Source organism: Peromyscus californicus, unplaced genomic scaffold, assembly GCF_007827085.1.
Source record: "Peromyscus californicus insignis strain IS unplaced genomic scaffold, ASM782708v3 Scaffold_4__1_contigs__length_199733344, whole genome shotgun sequence".
NCBI classification, from domain to species: domain Eukaryota; kingdom Metazoa; phylum Chordata; class Mammalia; order Rodentia; family Cricetidae; genus Peromyscus; species Peromyscus californicus.
Genome location: NW_026294562.1, coordinates 57,547,074 through 57,565,976, shown reverse-complemented (window position 1 = coordinate 57,565,976; position 18,903 = coordinate 57,547,074). Strand labels below are relative to the sequence as shown.

Sequence of the window (18,903 nt, the reverse complement as noted above, 5' to 3'; positions counted from 1 at the left end):
GCGTCTGCTCAGTCCTCTCAGGGAACAGTGATCGGATGGGCTTCTAGATTCCAGTTGTGTATTTGGCCAGGGAAGGATTAGATGCTTGAGTGTTAACTAGACAACATTTGTGTTTTGTGAGAGGACGTTTTCTTTTCTTCAGTTTTTTTTTCTTTGTGAATGTGCATTTATTTATGCTCATATGTGTGCATGTGCATATGGAGGTCAGAGGTTAACTGCAAGCATTATTTCTTAGCAGCTGTCTACTTTTTTCACTTAAAAATTTTAGTTTATTATTACTGTATGTGTATGGTGTGTGTGTGTGTGTGTGTGTGTGTGTGTGTGTGTTTGAAGGGCAGAGGACAGCTTTTGGAAGTCAGTTCTTTCCTTTCCCCTTTTTTTCTTTAATTAAAAAAATGTTTAGGCCGGGCGGTGGTGGCGCACGCCTTTAATCCCAGCACTCGGGAGGCAGAGCCAGGCGGATCTCTATGAGTTCGAGGCCAGCCTGGTCTCCAAAGCGAGTTCCAGGAAAGGCGCAAAGCTACACAGAGAAACCCTGTCTCGAAAAACAAAAAAACAACAAAAAAAAATGTTTAGGATGTGTGTATTTATGTGTGTGTATACACCACATGAGTGCAGTGCCCACAGAGGCCAGAAGAGGGTATCAGATCTCCTGGAACTAGAGTTACAGGTGGTTGTGAGCTGCTTAATGTGGGTGTTGGGAACTGAACTTGAATCTTCTGAAAGAGCAGCAAGCAATCTTGCTCGCCAAGCCATCTCTCCAGCCTCTGAGATAGTATTTTTGAGGAACAGTCTCATTGAGGTGTGTCCTAACTAGTTTTATGTCAGTTTGACACCGACTAGAGTCATCTGAAAGGAAGGAACCTCAGTTGAGGAAGTGCCTCCATAAGGTCCAGTTGTAAGGCATTTTCTTAATTAGTGATTAATGCGGGAAGGCCCAGCCCACGGTGGGTGGTGCCATCCCTGGGCTGGTGGTCCTGGATTCTATAAGAAAGCAGGCTGAGCAAGCCTTGGGGAGCAAGCCAGTCATCAGCACTTCTCCATCAGCTGCTGCCTCCAGGTGCCTGCCCTGCTTTGAGTTCCTGTCAGGACTTCTTTGGATGATGAACAGTGATGTGGAAGTGTAAGCCAAACCCTCTCCTCCCCAGCTTGTTTTGGTCTTGGCATTTCATCACGGCAATAGTAACCCTGAGTAAGACAATGTATAATTCACATAAGCAGTTCACCTATCTGCTATTTTGGAGATTTTTAATTTATTCATAACAATGTGCCACTATCATTCTACTACTCAGTTTGGGAACATTTTTTTTTGTTTTGTTTTGTTTTGTTTTTCAAGACAGGGTTTCTCTGTGTAGCTTTGCGCCTTTCCTGGAACTCACTTGGTAGCCCAAGCTGGCCTCGAACTCACAGAGATCCGCCTGGCTCTGCCTCCCGAGTGCTGGGATTAAAGGCGTGCACCACCACCACCCAGCCAGTTTGGGAACATTTTTATCAACCCCCAAAGAAACACCCCTTCTTAGCCTTCATCCCCTTCCCAGGCTCTCTCAGTCGCTGGCAGCTCCGATCTTTCTATTTCTATAGATTTTTCTGTTCTGGACATTTTGTGTCAATGGAGTGAGATGACATTTGGCTTCTTGGGCTTCGTGTTGTGCTCTTGGCTTTTTTTTTTTTTTTTAATGAGACAGGATCTCATGTAGCTCAGGCTGACTTCTAGCTTGCTCTCAAGCCAAGGATGATTTCAACATCTGATCCCCCTGCTTCCCTGTCTCAAGTGCTGTGATGATAGGCATGTGCCACCATGCCTGGTTTATGTGGTACTGGGCTTGGAACCCTGGGCCTTGTGTATTCGAGGTGAACCCTCTGCACACTGAGCCATGTCCCCAGACCCTGATGTCATGGTTTCATCCATGTCGCCGCGTGTGTTGGTGCCACTTTGCTTGTTAGGACCGAGTCATGGTCTGATGTGTGAGTATGTCGCAGTTGGCCTACGCTTCTCCTCCTGTGGAGGGCCCTGGCTGAAGTCTCCTCTCCTGCCGTGGAACACCTGGCTGTTTTGTCATGAACGAGGCTGCTGTGGACATGCCTGTATAGGTTTTAGTGTGGACTTGTTCGAGTTATCCTGGCCAAGGAGAGGAGTTGCTGGGTTCCATGGCTTTTACATTTTTGCTTTGTTTTGTTGAGATACGGTCTTTTTGTGTAGCCCAGGTTGGCCTTGAACACACTGCCTTGAAGGAGCTTTATGCTTAGCCTGTCTTCTGGAATGACCTGACCCCGTCACATTTCTATGGCAGCAGTGGGTGAAGCACGTGATTTCTCAGTGTCCTCCACACCTGTCACTCACGGTTTGCATTCCAGCTGTTCCTGGGGTGGCTCTCCAGCACCTGTCACTCACGGTTTGCATTCCAGCTTTTCCTGGGGGTGGCACGTGCTGTGATTTGGTCTGTACTTCCTTCCTGGTGGCTTCTGGGAACACTCTGACCATCTGAAGTAGCCTGTGAAGCCAACATGGAGGCTGAGGCTGACTCATCTGGCACCAGTACCTGCTGCGTGGTTTAAAGCAGTGAACCTGCGTTGTGAACCGCTTTGCAAGCCCACAAAGCAGCCGGAATGCCTGCTATGGTGAACCTGTCAGAACAAACCAGGCCTTCATCAAGTTTAGGCAATCTTTTTGTCTCTTTGTAATGGGACTTCATGGAGACCAGACTGGTAACTCCCTGTGTAACCAAGGGTGACTTTGAACTCCTGACCCTCTTGCCTCTACCTTCCTGCTGCTGGGTTTCTAGGCTTGTGCCACCACACCTGGCAGGTTCAGGTGGTTCTGAACATTAAACTCAGGTCACGTGGCAGGGACATTTCACCCTGGAAAGGACACTGTAAGTATCCCCCGGCCTCATGATTGTCCTGAGACTAGGTTTAGTTTCTGGGCAAACCTGGGGTTCATGCCTTTGGATAGAATTGACTGCAGCACGGTGTTTAATCTGCTGTTGACAGCTCCTCGTGGGCTGTGGAGATGACTCAGTGGGTGAAGTGCTTGCTGAGCAGCTTGAGGACCTGAGTTTGAGCCCAGCATCCTGTAAAATGCTGAGTATAACAGCGCTGGGCCAGTAATTCCAGCTCTGGGCTTGGCAAATGGTAGGAACAGGATACGTGGACTCAGGGATCACGCTGCCTAGCCAGTCAGCACTCTCCAGGTCCGGTGAGACACCCCACCTCCAAACAATAAAGTTGAAGGTGACAGAGGAAGGTAGCTGGTGTTGAACTCAGGCCTTGATGCACAGATGGGTACAAACACCTGGGAAGATGTGTGCACACACATAGGCACAACAGAAAAGTTTACATCAAAATAGTCCCCTTGTGTTTTAAAATTTCATTAATGTATTTATTGAGTTTGTTTTTGTTTTTGCAACAAGGTCTGTCTGTAGCCCAGCCTGGAATTCAGTGTTTAACCCAGGCTGGTTTTGAACTTGAAACAATATGGCTGGTTCACCTTTGAGGTCATGTAAACAATTGGCAGGGTGGTGGCCAGTCACAGAATCCTGTTTGCCCAGATTGATGCCTGTGGTGTGGGGTTCGTGTCTGTACTACCAGCCTCATGAGTGCTGCAGATACGGGAAGCTTAACCTGGGGCTGGCTCTGTAGTCAATAGGGTACCTGCCTAGCATGCCCTGCCTTCATCCCGGGCAGTGGATAACGCAAGTACAGGGGCTCCTGTCTGTAATCCCAGCACTTCAGAAGCAGTGGAGGAGGATCTGAAGTTCAAGGGAATTCCAGATTCGAGCCTCCTCACCCCACCAGAGCTGCGTTCTGTGCCTCACTCAGGCTGTGTATGTGTCTGCCCAAGCACAGGTCAGTAGTCTTGTTGTTTTCTCAGGTGGGGTCTGTGCCTTCATCACGGCCAGGCCCTGTCACGGTTTTCAAGGACGTAAACACACTGGGGCGTAGCTTGGGCTCTAAGTTATCTTCAGTACCAGGTTGTGTTGTCCCCTCAACCTTTTAGAGGTCAGTACAGAGCCCAAAGGCCAGTTTCCAGTTGTGTTGCCCCCCAGCACTGTCCTCATGCTTCCCACATCCACCTGTCCCTGGCTGCTCCACCTAGGTGTCCTTTGTGACACTGACATTTCCAACGCAGCAGGTCCACAGGTGAATTGTCAGCTGCCTGCCCCCCTCCCCCAGGAAGTGGCTCCGCAGAGCACATAGTTCAAGGCTGGAGGGCCCCTTTTATCAGCATGTCCAGCCCATGGGACTCAGACCTGTTGAGTGGGTGTCGTCTTGTCTTCATCCCTGATGGCACCGCACTGGGCCAGGGCTGTCCGCTCTCCTCTCCAGGATGGTGTGCTGAGCTTCAGGGTCTCCTGTTCGGCACCTCATTTTCCTGCATCCTAACTGCCACGGAGGTTTGCCTTCTCTCTATGCCACAGGAGGGCAGAGGGGCCATTTCTACCAGGGTCTAAGTTCTCACCTCACTGGTACATGGGAAGCAGCCAGCAAATACTTGTTGAATGTACAAGTGATTGACAGTTGACAGGGTTTCATTCTGCAACTCAGGCTGATAGATCAATCTGGCCTCCAGCTTGTGGCAATCCTTCTGCCTCATCCTCCTGAGGTCCATGCCACCACACCTAGCTTTGGTTAGTATCTTTGAACTGTATTGATATATATTGATTAAAATTGTTTTTGCATTGCTGGGGATGGAACCCAGGGCCTCACAGATGTTAAACAAATGTTCTACTATTGAGCTACATCCCCAATTCTACTTGTTAATGTCATGTAGCCCAGGCTAGCCTCTAGCTTTCAGTATAGCCAAGGATAACTTTGAGCTCCGGATCTTCTTGCCTCCATCTCCTGAGTGCTGGGATTACAGGCATGTGCCACCACACACAGTATTGTGCATCGTACTCAAGGCTTGTGCAAGCTCAGTGGGCACTCTCTACCTGAGCTACAGCCCCAGAACCCTGTTTGCTGGGTTTTTTTTAATACACATTATTTGGGCTGGAGAGATAGCTCAGTGGTTAAGAGCACTAGCTGCTCTTCCAAAGGACCTGAATTCAATTTCCAGCACCCACATGGCAGCTCATAGCTGTCTGTAACTCCAGTTCCAGGGGGTCCAACACTTTCATACAGGCAAACCAATGTACATGAAATAAGAATAAATAAATCATTTAAAAAATACACATTTAAAATTTGGGGGTTTTGTCTGAGTGTTTTGCCTGCATGCATGTATGTGTACCATATGCATGCAGTGCCTAGGGAAGCCAGAAGAGGGTGTAGGATCCTTCAGAACTGGAGTTACAGATGGTTGTGAGTCACCATTTAAATGCTAGGAACCAAACACAGGTCCTCTGTAAGAGCAGTAAGTGCTCTTAACCGCTGAACCATCTCTCTAGTCCTGTTACCTGTTGGTTTTGACAGGTTTATCAGACCTTGTGGGCCTCAGTGGGAAAGTTATTATGTGATGAGAGCACACCCATAAATTAGATCTTATTATGGTTCTGAATAGTTTTTACCATATATAGTTTTTACTTAGTGCTTTGTAACAAACAGCTTTGGACAACAGAGGGGTTGCACACCTTCAGAAGAGGGGACTCCTCAGGCAGCTGCTGGAGGAATGAGGGAACCAAGAAGGGAGGAGGTGACATTTCTGTTGAGTGTGAGAGTGGGTTGAAAGCTGTTGGCTTAGACAGACCACAGGAGTAAGTGAAGAAGTGAGGGGAAGAGCACATTGTAGATCCCTCTTGTTTTATTATGTATGCGTATTAGATTGTTCTATGTGTATGTGCATGTGAGTGCAGTACCCACAGAGGCCAGATGAGGGCATCAGATCTCTTGGAGCTGGAGTTACAGGCAGTAGCGAGCTGCTTGACTTGAGTTCTAGGAATAGAACACCAGGCCTCTGCAGGAGCAGGAAACACTCTTCCTGGCCATCTCTCCAGCCTAGCTCCTCTTTGTGTGTTATGTGTGTGGCTAGTCACTGAGACAGATTCTGGAGATTTCTAAGATTTCATGTAGTGCATGGGACAGGGCAAACTAGTGCAGAGGAGACCATGTTTTGTGCAGGAACAACTAAGGCCTGATACATGGATGCCTTAGGCCAGTTTGACTTTAGGAATGGCCTCAGAGGATCAGGACCAGTTAGGGTTTGTGCAGCTTGTGGGATGTTAGTGGAGTCTTTTTTTTCCCCTAAGTTTTTTGTTTTGTTTTGTTTTGTTATGTTTGAGACAATTTCTCTGTGTGTAGCCCTGGCTGTCCTGGAACTCACTCTGTAGACCAGGCTGGTCTTGAACTCAGAAATCCTCCTGCCTCTGCCTCTTGAGTGCTGGGATTAAAGGCATGTGCCACCACCACAACCCAGTGTAAAAAGTATTTTTATTTATTCTGGGGGGCAGGGGGCGGGGGCAGGGCGTGCGCACCACAGTGTGTATGTGAAAGCCAGAGGACAGCTTTGTGGGATTGGCCCTCTCCTTCCACCTTTACTTGGGTTCTGGGGTTGAATTCACATTGTCAGTCTTTGGAGGGAAGGGCTTTTCCAACTGAGCCATCTCACCACCCGTCTGGAGTCTTTGTAGCACTCTCTGAAGTTGGAGGGGTAGTAGTCCTGCCTGAAGGTCAGGGTTCAGGGCTGCTGGGGACTCTCTTGTTGCTACTTCCGGTGTTTTCATGACAGTTCTGGGGATGGGCTGTAAGAATAGTCATCTCTGCCGTGCAGGTCAATCCATGGCTGCCAGTGTCCTTTGTCATGCTGGCTGAGGATGCCTTTTGGGGGCATGGTTCTGTGGGATGGGCAGAGGGCGTGGGATGGTGGTGACATGGGCCCACACCATCACCCTAGGCCTGTATGGATCTGGACAGGTGAGAAGTGTGGAGTGAGGAACAGCACTGTATCTGCTGGAGACGCGTGTGGGTCTGTTAAGGCACAGGGTTAAATTTGGAGGACCTCCTTCTACTGGAGGCATGTCCCTGGTTTCTGTCAGGCTGGTGTCAGGCTTCTCTAAGCCATCTCTGTCCCTGCTCCAGGTGCCTATTCAAGATGGCAGAGGCTCATCAAGCTGTGGCCTTCCAGTTCACTGTCACCCCCGATGGCATCGACCTCCGCCTGAGCCATGAAGCCCTCAAACAGATATGCTTGTCGGGACTGCATTCCTGGAAGAAGAAGTTCATCCGATTCAAGGTTGGTTGGCTGGTCTCTGCAGTGCTTGCTGGGATTCAAGGTTGGTTGGCTGGTCTCCGCAGTGCTTGCTGGGATGTCCAGTGTATCTCCTTGGGTCCCACTGAGGACGAAATTGTGTCTTCAGTGGGTCTCTGAGAGAGCAGAGGTCTCCATGCTGGCTAAGGCTTGTGGGGGACACTTACATAGAATGGGCTCATAGCTCCTTATTGTTGGGTTTTTAGAGGTTTTTTAGTTTATTTTTATTTAATGTTCTTTGGTATTTTGCCTGCCTATGGGAGGGTATCAGATACCCTGGGACTGGAGTTACAGACAGGTGTGAGCACATGTACCGCATGTGTGTGTCTGGTGCCCAAGGAGGTCAGAAGAGGGTGTTGGATCCCCTGGAACTGGAGTTGCAGATGGCTGTGAGCCATCAAGTGGGTGCTGGAAAATGAACTTGGGTTCTCTGTGTGGGGCCAGGGCTGGAATCCAGAGCCTTGCCCATGATGGGCAAGTGATGAATTGCTGAGTTATAACCCCAGCCCAATTTTACTTCTTTTAAAAATCCCAGAAAGAGTAAATGCAGGTTTGGAGCAGTTGCAAACAGCCCCTCGTCACCAGGGCCTGCTCCTCCAGCCTGCTGGGTACCTCAGAGGAAGGTGCCACTGCCAGAAGCTGGGGCTGTGGCAGATGCGTCTCCAGGACCAGGCACAGCACAGGTGTCCCTGGGTCTCAGTGGCAGCTTCTGGGGCTCAGTGACTAATGTTCTGTGAACCAGGGTGCAGGAAGGTACTACCTACAGGAAAACCCAAGTCTGAGAGCTGGCCAAACTTACACAGGGTGAGCAGTATAGGGTAAGTGGCACGTGGCTGAACCCCAATACCTTTTTCGTGGAAGGCAGTGCCTTCACTCTGAGGAGGAGGGCTGGCCAGGGCCACCACTGCTGCAAGGACCTTGGCTTCCATGTGGATTCAGAACCAGGAGGTTCAGTGGGCAAGAGCCCAGCCTCACTTTTACTTATACTTTTTCTTGTTTTTTTGAGACAGGGTTTGTCTGTGTGGCTCTGGCTGTCCTGGAACTCACTCTGTAGACTAGGCTGGCCTTGAACTCAGAGATCTCCCTGCATCTGCCTTCCCAGTGCTGGGATTAAAGGCATGTGCCACAATGGCTGCTTATTTACTTGTTTTTAACTCTAATGAATTACTTACTTACTTATTTATGCTCGTATTTTTGAGATAGGGTCTCATTCTAGCCCAAGCTGGCCTTGAATTTAAGACAGTCATCCTGCCTCAGCCTCCAAAGTGCTGGGATGACAGGGGTAACATCATACTGGCCTCTGAGAACCTTTTGGTTTTTGTGACACAGGATCTCATGTAATCCAGGGTGGCCTCCAACAGAGTGTGTAGTGAGGGATAGTTTTGAATTCCTGCCCCTCCTGCCCCTACCTCCTGAGTGTGGAGATCACAGGTATAGGATTTTATTATTCTTAAAAAAAATTTTTTTGTTTTATTTTTAAATTATATATATCACTGTGCATCTGTGTATGGGTGGGTGTATGTTAGTTGCAGGTACCTGCAGAGACCAGAGGCATTGAATCCCCTGGAGCTGGAGTTACTGGTTGTTACTAGTTACCTGACATGGATGTTGGGAATCGAACTCAGGTCCTCTGCAAGTACAAGTGCCGCTAACTACCTAGCCATCTCTAGCTCCAAGAATGTGCTTTTAATTGAAAGAGTTTTCTTCTTTGTTTTGTTTGCCTATGTGTATGATGTGTGTGTGTGTGTGTGTGTGTGTGTGTGTGTGTGTGTGTGTGTGTGCGCGCACTTGGAGGCCCAACCTTTACATTGTGTGTCTTCATCTATAGCTCTCTACTTCATATATTCAGACAGTCTCACTGAAATCTGAACTTACTGATTCTGGCTGGTCTAGAGCCTGGCTGATCTAGAGCCTGGCTGGTCTAGAGCCTGGCTGGTCTAGAGCCTGGCTGGTCTAGAGCCTGGCTGGTCTAGAGCCTGGCTGGTCTAGAGCCTGGCTGGTCTAGAGCCTGCTGGTCTAGAGCCTGGCTGGTCTAGAGCCTGCTGGTCTAGAGCCTGGCTGGTCTAGAGCCTGGCTGGTCTAGAGCCTGGCTGGTCTAGCTAGCCAGCTTGCCTCTGGAGTGCTGGGTTACAGGGGGCACCGTTCCTGTCTAGCTTTTACGTTATTCTAGAACTCCGAATGCCGGTCCTTCCTCCAGCTTGTGGCGAGTGCTTTACCCAGTGAGCTCTCTCCCCAGCCTTGTTTTACTTTTTTGAGATCGAATCTGACCCCGTAACCCAGGCTGGTCTGTAACTTAAGGCAGTTTTCCTGTTCGCCTCTCAGGTGCTGGGAAGACATGTGAGTCCCCACACCTTGCTCGGAGAATTGTTGTTCTTGTTGTTGTTATTATTATTGTTGAGTTAGGGTCTCACTGTATAGCTCTGGCTACCCTGAAACTCACTATGGAGACCAGGCTGGCCTCAAACTCACAGAGCTCTGTCTGCCTCTGCTTCCCAAGTGCTGGGGCTAAATGTGTGTATCTATTAAGAATTAATTTATTATGCTGGGCATGGTGGTCCACCCCTCTAATCCCAGCATTCAGGAGGCAGAGGCCAGCCTGGTATACACAGTGAGTTCCAGTACAGCCAGAGCTATTTTAAAAAAATAAAACACAAAAACAGCAACAAAATAGATTAATGTACTATAAGTTTCAAACAGCCAACAGAGAAGAGAGAAGACAGCACTCCGCATCGCTTTTCTGCCCGTTTCCAGAGCCAGCAAAGTCTGGCCAGCTCTGATTCACACAAGCCTTCTCCCACTAACCTCTTTTTTCAGAGAGAGGGTTTCTCCGTAGCCTTGGCTGTCCTGGAACTCACTCTGTACACCAGGCTGGAGATCCGCCTGCCTCTGCCTCCCAAGTGCTGGGATGAAAGGTGTGTGTCACCACCACCCAGCTAACCCCTTTTTGTTAGACAGATTTTTGAGTTGGGTGGGCGAGACTGCAGCCCAGCCCGATGACCTGACTTTGACCCAAAGTCCCCAAGATGGAAGGTGAGAACTGACCCTCACAAGGTGTCTCTGACCTCCACATGTGCACCATGGTGTCCTTTTATCCACCCGTGTACAATAAATACATGTAAAGGAAAACTTTAATTTAAACTTAATTCTGCTGGGTAAGGGTTATTTTACAGCAATCCCAGTGGTGTGAGGGCTCCTGTAAGCACATCTTGATTTGGACAGTGCAAAGAGAATTTGGGAGCTGGGCTCCCTGACTGCCAGACAGTGGCAGACTGGGAGTGGGACCTTATGGTGCCCAGGCTGTTAGTCCTGATATGAGACCTGTGTGGTAAGTCAGGCCTAGTGATCCTGCTGACCAGGGGTCCCTCTGGGGAATCTCCCAGGGTACACTGGGGCTCAGAAGTTGGGAAAGAAGAAACTGCATAAAGGTGAGGCGGTCGTGGCTTCAGGAAGAGTCTCAGCTACTGGGTACTTGGTCCTTGGTGGCCCGTATGCCACACCTTCTCCCTGCTGCCTGCTGTCCCAGCTGCCTGTTGCCACAGGGCTGCTGCAGGGCAGGGACGGTGGCCTCGAGAGGGTGCTGCTTACAGCTCATGTATCTTTCCAGAATGGCATCATCACTGGTGTGTTCCCGGCGAGTCCCTCCAGCTGGCTTATCGTGGTGGTGGGTGTGATATCATCCATGCATGCCAAAGTGGACCCCTCCCTGGGCATGATCGCAAAGATCAATCGGACCCTGGACACCACGTGAGTAATCCCCCCTCCCAATCTTGGTAGGAAGATGACAGTACCCTGTAGACTGTCCTTGCTTTGGGATCTTCACTATTCTGACCCGGTGTTAAGTCCCTTGGAAGTCTTTAGACACAGATGCCCTGGAGATATGGCTAAGAATGGCAGGGGCCTGGGGTACCTGCCTTCCACAAGGTGTCTGTCTCCCTAAGGTCAAGCTGTGGCAGTAGGTGGAGCCCATGGTGGCCTCAGAGGGCATCTCTGCCCCAGAAGATGGCTTCCAGTGTGGCCGTTCCACCGGAATTAGTCTATCCAGTGATCTGGTCCCCTGAACTGACTGTCATTGGTTGTTTAGGGACACTTCAGCCCTTGGCCCCTTTCGAGTAGCTTAGATCCCCCAGGGAGGTCCTTTATACCTTGACTTTGAGTTTTAGTGTATTCTGGGAACTTGAAAGTAGTTGTCATCCTGTTTAGAGGCAAGGCCTGGCCAGCTTCGGGCTTTCCTTTCCTTTTTTAATTTTTTTTTTTTTTTTTGGTTTTTTCAAGACAGGGTTTCTCTTTGTAGCTTTGCGCCTTTCCTGGATCTCGCTCTGTAGACCAGGCTGGCCTCGAACTCACAGAGATCCGCCTGCCTCTGCCTCCCGAGTGCTGGGATTAAAGGCGTGCGCCACCACCGCCCGGCTAATTTTTTTTTTTAAGATAGGGTCTCACTGTATAGCTCCAGCTGGCCTGGCTCTGTAGACCAGGCTGACCTTGAACTCACAGAGATCTACCTGCCTTTGTCTCCCAAGAGTTGGGATTAAAAGTGTGCCCCACCACACCCAACATTTTTTTTAAGTTTATTTATTCATTTTTATGTATGTGAGTATTTTGCCTGCATGTATGTATGTATGTGTACCATGTGTGCCTGGTGCCCTCAGAGGCCAGAGGAAGCCGTTGGATCCCTTGAAACAGGAGTTACAGGCAGTTGTAGCTGCCTCATATGGGTGTTGGGAACTGAACTCGGGTCCTCTGCAAGAGTAACAAGTGCTCTTAACCATTGAACCATCTCTCCAGTCCCATAAGACTTGGCTTTAAAAAGGGGTCCTTTGGCCGGGCGGTGGTGGCGCACGCCTTTAATCCCAGCACTCGGGAGGCAGAGCCAGGCGGATCTCTGTGAGTTCGAGGCCAGCCTGGTCTCCAAAGCGAGTTCCAGGAAAGGCGCAAAGCTACACAGAGAAACCCTGTCTCGAAAAAAACCAAAAAAAAAAAAAAAAAAAAAAAAAAAAAAAGGGTCCTTTGTATCTGGGGCCTCCTGCTGGATGCTGGACCTGCCCTAGAAGGTAGCTAGGGAACATTCTATGCACTTCTCGCCTTTTCTGGGATGGCATAGAGGCCTGGGCCTCGTGCATGCCAGCCTAACTTAGCACTGAACCACACCTCGGTCTCAGGTCACCTCTGGTGGCAGTTATTCCAGGCAGCTTCCAACAGGTCCCTGACACCATCCAGGATGAAGGATGTTAGACCCTCTCAGTGTGGAATGACTGGACACAGGACACCATGCCTCGGTTACCTTGTGCGTTATGACTCCTGCATTTAGACACATTTTTTTTTCTTTTGTTTTTTCTGAGACAGGGTCTTAAGTATCCCAGGCTGGTCTCAAGCTGCTATGTAACATAGGATGACCTTGAACTCTTAATGACCTTAACCCTCCTGCCTCTCCTGGGACTGCAGGCATTTACTACCACACTGGGTTCAAACGGGTTGTTTCAGAGTTGTCCTGTGCCGTGTGTCCTTCACAACATGTCCGTCAGTGGGTTTGTAACTGAGGAGAAATAGCCACAAGGTCCTTGCTACATACTTGGCTTTGTTTTCTGGCCAGGAGTGGTGAAGGCTCAGTACAGTGTTGAGGGTCAGGGCTAAACTCATCCGAGAGAGTGTGAGTTCAGTACAGTGTTGAGGGTCAGGGCTAAACTCATCCGAGAGAGTGTGAGTTCAGTACAGTGTTGAGGGTCAGGGCTAAACTCATCCGAGAGAGTGTGAGTTCAGTACAGTGTTGAGGGTCAGGGCTAAACTCATCCGAGAGAGTGTGAGTTCAGTACAGTGTTGAGGGTCAGGGTCAGGGCTAAACTCATCGAGAGTGTGAGTTCAGTACAGTGTTGAGGGTCAGGGTCAGGGCTAAACTCATCTGAGTGTGAGTTCAGTACAGTGTTGAGGGTCAGGGTCAGGGCTAAACTCATCGAGAGTGTGAGTTCAGTACAGTGTTGAGGGTCAGGGTCAGGGTCAGGGCTAAACTCATCCGAGAGAGTGTGAGTTCAGTACAGTGTTGAGGGTCAGGGTGTGAGTTCAGTACAGTGTTGAGGGTCAAGGCTAAACTCCCCTGAGAGTGTGAGTTCAGTACAGTGTTGAGGGTCAGGGCTAAACTCATCCGAGAGAGTGTGAATTCAGTACAGTGTTGAGGGTCAGGGTGTGAGTTCAGTACAGTGTTGAGGGTCAGGGTCAGGGTCAGGGCTAAACTCATCCGAGAGAGTGTGAGTTCAGTACAGTGTTGAGGGTCAGGGTGTGAGTTCAGTACAGTGTTGAGGGTCAGGGTCAGGGCTAAACTCCTCTGAGAGTGTGAGTTCAGTACAGTGTTGAGGGTCAGGGCTAAACTCCTCTGAGAGTGTGAGTTCAGTACAGTGTTGAGGGTCAGGGCTAAACTCATCCGAGTGTGAGTTCAGTACAGTGTTGAGGGTCAGGGCTAAACTCATCGAGAGTGTGAGTTCAGCGCCTTTGGAGGCAGTTGAGGGTGTTGGGCCCCCTGGAACTGGGGTTACAGGTTGTTATGAGCCACTTGACCACGTATGCTGGGAACAGACCTTGAACTCAGGTCCTCTGGAAGACCAGCAAGTCCTCTAACCACTGTGCCGTCTCTCCAGCCCAGCTCTGGACCTTTCTGATCTTGCTTTCCTGGTTGTTCCGATGTAGAGACTGTACACTAGAAAGGATTGCAAAAGCCAACTGACAAAAGAGTGACCCCAGGGGACGCTCACAGCTGGAGGAGGTGGTTTCTGCTGACTCAAAGCCATGCACAGATTTAACCCAACAGTGTGGGTGTGTTTAGGACAGCTTGGGTAGGTGCTCCGGAATCCTGGGCCTCCATGCCCTGCCCTCTGATTGAGACACCCAGGAGTTACAGGGAAGCCAGCCAACTCCTCAGCCTCCAGCCCTCCAGGCAGCATTGGTCATGCCTTTGTAAGCAACCGCAGGAGACCAGATAGAAATGCCCGTTCAGGCATCCTGCCAAGTGCCTTGTCTGCCTGGGGCCTGGAGCATCCGTGGGGGCTAGGTTATCCGAAGCAGCTGGTCACTGCAGACTGGACCTGTGCTGTCCTCCTCTAGGTCCTGAGAGGTGAGGGAAGCCCTGCCAGCAGCTCGGCGTGCTGCCCTGTGTGTTGAGCAGGGCCAACAGTTCTGCTTTGCTCTTAACATGGGCTGTGCCTCAAAGCCGGATTGCACACAGCCATGCCAGCTACTAAAACCTTGTTTAATCTCAGTCTTTATAAGATTTGTTTCTTTGTCCCTCGGGATCTATTTTCGTCAACTGGGTCATCTCTGACCCAAATTTAGAAAGGCCAGGTGAAGGGTCAGAGTCCTGCAGCCTGGAAGGGTGTTCTGGAACCATCTTCCCATTGAGGATGGAGTTCCTGTGTCCCTAGGCTGTGATTCTGTTTGATTAGATCTGAAAAGAAGATGAAAGAGGTTAGAGACATAGCTGAACTTTGGATTGCTTCTTTATTTTTTTTTTTTCTATTTTGGTTTTTGAGACTGGATCTCTCTATGTAGCCCGAGATATCATGAAACTTGCTGTGTAGACCAGGCTAGCCTTGCAAACTTAGAGAAATCTGTCTGCCTCTGCCTCTGCATGCCACACCATGCCCAGCTTGGATTATTTTAAAAATTTTATTCTATGTGTATGCGTGTTTGACCTGCATGTATGTCTACGTACCATATGTGTACCTGGTGCCTTCGGAGGTCAAAAGAGGGCGTCAGATCCCCTGGAACTAGAATTGAAAATGGAACCCAGGCCCTCTGGAAGAGCAGCTCTTAACTGCTGAGCCATCCCTCCAGCCCCTTGAATGCTAGGTTTGACCAACTATGGGAAAATACATTTACCTCAGAAGAAACTTGTCTCAGTTACTATTACATGATGTTAAGTTAATGTTTTCTAAGATCAGAACTTTTATGGTTCTGTATGCAATTGTTTTGATTGTTTGGGGACTCTTAGTTTTTTTAAATAGACTACCTTTTATTCATTCCTTGACAGTTCCATACATGTCAGCAGTGTATCTTGATCGCATCCGTTCCAACTCTCCACACCCACTCTTTTTTTTTCAATCCACTGAGTCTAAATAGTGCCCCTGCTGGAGTGTCCACTGATCCAGCTGGCTGGACGTTGGTCCACGGCCTCAGTGAGTCCTCGTGTGCAGCAGTATCGTATCCAGAAGACAGCGTTTCTCAGCCCTCCTCCCCACCCTCCTGCTTTGCGTAATTTCACCCCTTCTTCCTTGATGTCTCTTGAGCCTTGAAGAGGAGGGGGCTAGTTTTTATTTTTGCCACTGTTTTTTAATTTCCAAAACAACTAAAAATAACCCCACAAAAATAGCTGTATTTTTGCCTTGGTTTTTCTTTCATAATCAGTGACCTTGTTTTTTTAAGTATTTAAGATCTTTTAAGTTTTTTTTAATTAGCTTTATTTTTATTTACGTGTATTTTTTTTTTTTTTTTTTTTTTTTTTGGTTTTTCGAGACAGGGTTTCTCTGTGTAGCTTTGCGCCTTTCCTGGATCTTGCTCTGTAGACCAGGCTGGCCTCGAACTCACAAAGATCCGCCTGCCTCTGCCTCCTGAGTGCTGGGATTAAAGGCGTGCGCCACCACTGCCCGGCTATTTACGTGTATTTTTTTGTTTTTGTTTTTGAGGCAAGGTATGTAGACCAGGCTGATCTTGAATTCACAGAGATCCACCTGCCTTTGCCTCCAGGGTGCTGAGACAAACAACATCTAAATATATTTGAGGACTGGGGGTGTGGCTCAGGGGTTGAGACCCTGCTTAGCATGCATGAAGCCCTGAGTTCAGTTGTGGGCATAGCAAAACACCAAGCGATGGCGAGGGAAAGCGTTATAATCAGAAGAAAATGGGCCGGGATCTCTGTGAGCAGCAGGTGGCAGTCCCCACCCACGGGAAGCAGTTGCCATTGTGAGCAGGTCTCCGCCCCCCCCCCCGGGGGGGCCTCTCCACTGTTCCCCTGAGACTGAGACTGGAGGGAATTGTGTTGTTCAGGATTGCTCAGGTCACTAGCAGGTCTCCGGCCTCTTCCTTGGGGATGGAAGGCTCACTGTGCTGCCCAGGCTGGTCTGCGGCCTCTGCTTCCAGAGCCCCAGGACAAGAGGCCACTCTGCTGCACCCAGCCAAGGCTGGCCCATTTTGAGAGGGTTAGAGACTGCCACAAGCACTAGGAGAGTTGGTGGGTCCCTCAGGCTTCCTTTTCTAATGACCCCAGCTCTGCTTTGGGGCGCTGCAGCCTACTCTCTCCTGTCCCTGGAAAGGTGCTTGGCCCCACTGCTTGGAGGTAGTTGCCGTGGCTACCTTCCCACACTGACGCCTTAGCTACCTGTCTGGTCCATCCCCACAGTGGCCGCATGTCAAGCCAGACGAAGAACATCGTGAGTGGCATCCTCTTCGGCACAGGGCTCTGGGTAGCGGTCATCATGACCATGCGCTACTCACTGAAGGTGCTGCTCTCCTACCATGGCTGGATGTTCGCAGAACACGGCAAAATGAGCCGGAGCACCAGGATCTGGATGGTAACTACCTGCCGCTAGCTAGGGGACCCGCGGTGCTGACATCACTAGAGGAGGACCCTTGCCTTGTTAGACCTCTCCTCCTTTGCTCCTTGCTGTGTGACCTGTCCCCAGACTCTGGCTGTGGGAGAGCTGCAGCTCACCTTGACGATCACGTGGAGCTGAGGGCTGCTTGCTAATGGTTTCTGGGAGTTCTGCCATCTCTGTTCACCTCTGTTCAGCCTGTAGTTCAGGCTGGACACTGAGACTACATGCCACCCGCCAGGTCTTTGTAGCCTTGGGGCCACTTTGCCGTCAGACGCTTTTGCTGGCCAGATCACCTGATTTACCCTAACCTTTCAGTGCTCTCCATTTCACCCTGACCCTAAGGCCGCGCTCCCTCATTAAAGGAAGAGGCTTATGCCGTATGCACGAGAGCTGTCAGGTTTTAACTAGTTGTGCAGGGTTTTTGTTTGTTTGTTTATTGTTTTTTGGTTTTTGAGACGAGGTCTCAGGTCACCCTGGCTGGCCTTGAATTTACTATGTAGCCAAGGATGACCTTGAGTTTCTGGTTCTCCTGACTCCAGCTCAGGCATGAACCACCATGTCTGGTTTTTTATGAGATGCTGGTGATCAAACCCAGAGTTTTGTGGTAGCTTAACTTGGTGAGCTGTCTGCCCACTGAGCCATATCCAGAGCCAGCTAGTTGTCTTTATAAGCTCAGTTTTCTGGCGTGGGGGTGAGGGGTGGCTGTCCAGAGTGGAGATCACTCCTGGGGCCTCCTCTTTGGCATCCAACACCCCCTCCACTGTGTGGCTGTTACATGTGCCCCCACCCACACACGGCCACCACTCTCGGCTTCTGGTCTTGAGTTCTGTTTTTTGGGTTTTTTTTTTTTTGTTTTGTTTTACGTGAATGTTTTTTTATTTTTTATTTATTTATTTTTTTTATTTTTTGGTTTTTTCAAGACAGGGTTTCTCTGTGTAGCTTTGCGCCTTTCCTGGTACTCGCTTTGGAGACCAGGCTGGCCTCGAACTCACAGAGATCCACCTGCCTCTGCCTCCTGAGTGCTGGGATTAAAGGCATGTGCCACCACCGCCCATTCACGTGAATGTTTTTATAAGTAGAATGCTTAATACCATAATAATGTTATACAAATTTAATATACGTAAGTATAAAGTATCTAACAAAAATCTTTTTTTTTTTGAGTTTTGTTTTTTTATAAAGAAACTAATTTTCTGCTCCCAAGGTTTGTAGATGATTTTAATGAATTTGGTTCTAGTGAAATTGTCTTTTGAATTGCTTCTCTCTGGGGCTCCTTCTTGGTGTGTTGGAGGAATGGATCAGCTTGACCTTGACCTACAGGCCAGCATACTCTCCATCACCTCCACTTGTGATCGTCTCCTCCAGGGCCCCCTTGCTATCCACCACACACTCCACTCTTTCCCAAACCAGCTTCCACCTTGTCTGTGAGTTTTCTAATGTCTAGAGTAACAGAACTTAACACCTAGGTAGAGACAGTTCCCCACGGGCTTAAACGGCCCTCGTGGCTGATGTTGAGCTGAGTCCCAGCACTCTTGAGCTCTGAGAATCATCACTGTCTACACCTTGAACCCTTAGAGATGCCCTGGTTTCTGTCAGCAGGAGACAGCTGCCTTCTTTTTTTTTTTTTTTGGTGTTTCAAGACAGGGTTTCTCTGTGTAGTTTTGGTGCCTGTCCTAGATCTCGCTCTGTAGACCAGGCTGGCCTCGAACTCACAGAGATCCACCTGGCTCTGTCTCCCGAGTAAAGGCGTGCGCCACCACCGCCCAGCCAGCTGCCTTCTATATACCTGGCCTGCATCAGCCTTTGTGGAGGCTGTGGGAGGTGGCTCACTCTCCATGCTGCTTGGCCGGATGGGCAGGGATACACTGCCACTCCTGGGGGTGTCTTGAGGACTAGGTGCCTCAGCTGACCTTATTTCCTATATCCAGAGCCTGCACCAGCCTCAAACCAAGAACCTTCTAGGAGAAGGCTGTCAGCTTCAGGGCTCCTAGCCAGGGGTGGCAGTCGGCAGCCACACCTGAAGCCGCTACCAGACCTGGTTTTTGTTCAGCCCAGTTTTTAACCTGATGTTGTAGGTCACCATAGATACTCAGCAGGTCACATGCAGGTGAACCCTGGCTTTGACTCTTTAACACAGCCTCCTCTTTGAAATGT

The 18,903-nt window shown here is 49.5% G+C and overlaps 1 protein-coding gene across 2 annotated transcripts in view; it reads left to right on the top strand.

Annotated features, from left to right (window-relative positions):
* Cpt1a (carnitine palmitoyltransferase 1A) overlaps window positions 1-18,903 on the top strand; it is a 67,383-nt gene that overhangs the window by 18,335 nt on the left and 30,145 nt on the right. For both annotated transcript variants that reach the window (XM_052712248.1, XM_052712247.1), the window contains exons 2-4: window positions 7,012-7,165; window positions 10,785-10,924; window positions 16,557-16,728. In XM_052712248.1, coding sequence (XP_052568208.1) covers window positions 7,025-7,165; window positions 10,785-10,924; window positions 16,557-16,728 — 453 coding nt within the window. In that variant the 5' untranslated portion in view covers window positions 7,012-7,024. The remainder of the gene's footprint in view (window positions 1-7,011; window positions 7,166-10,784; window positions 10,925-16,556; window positions 16,729-18,903) is intronic.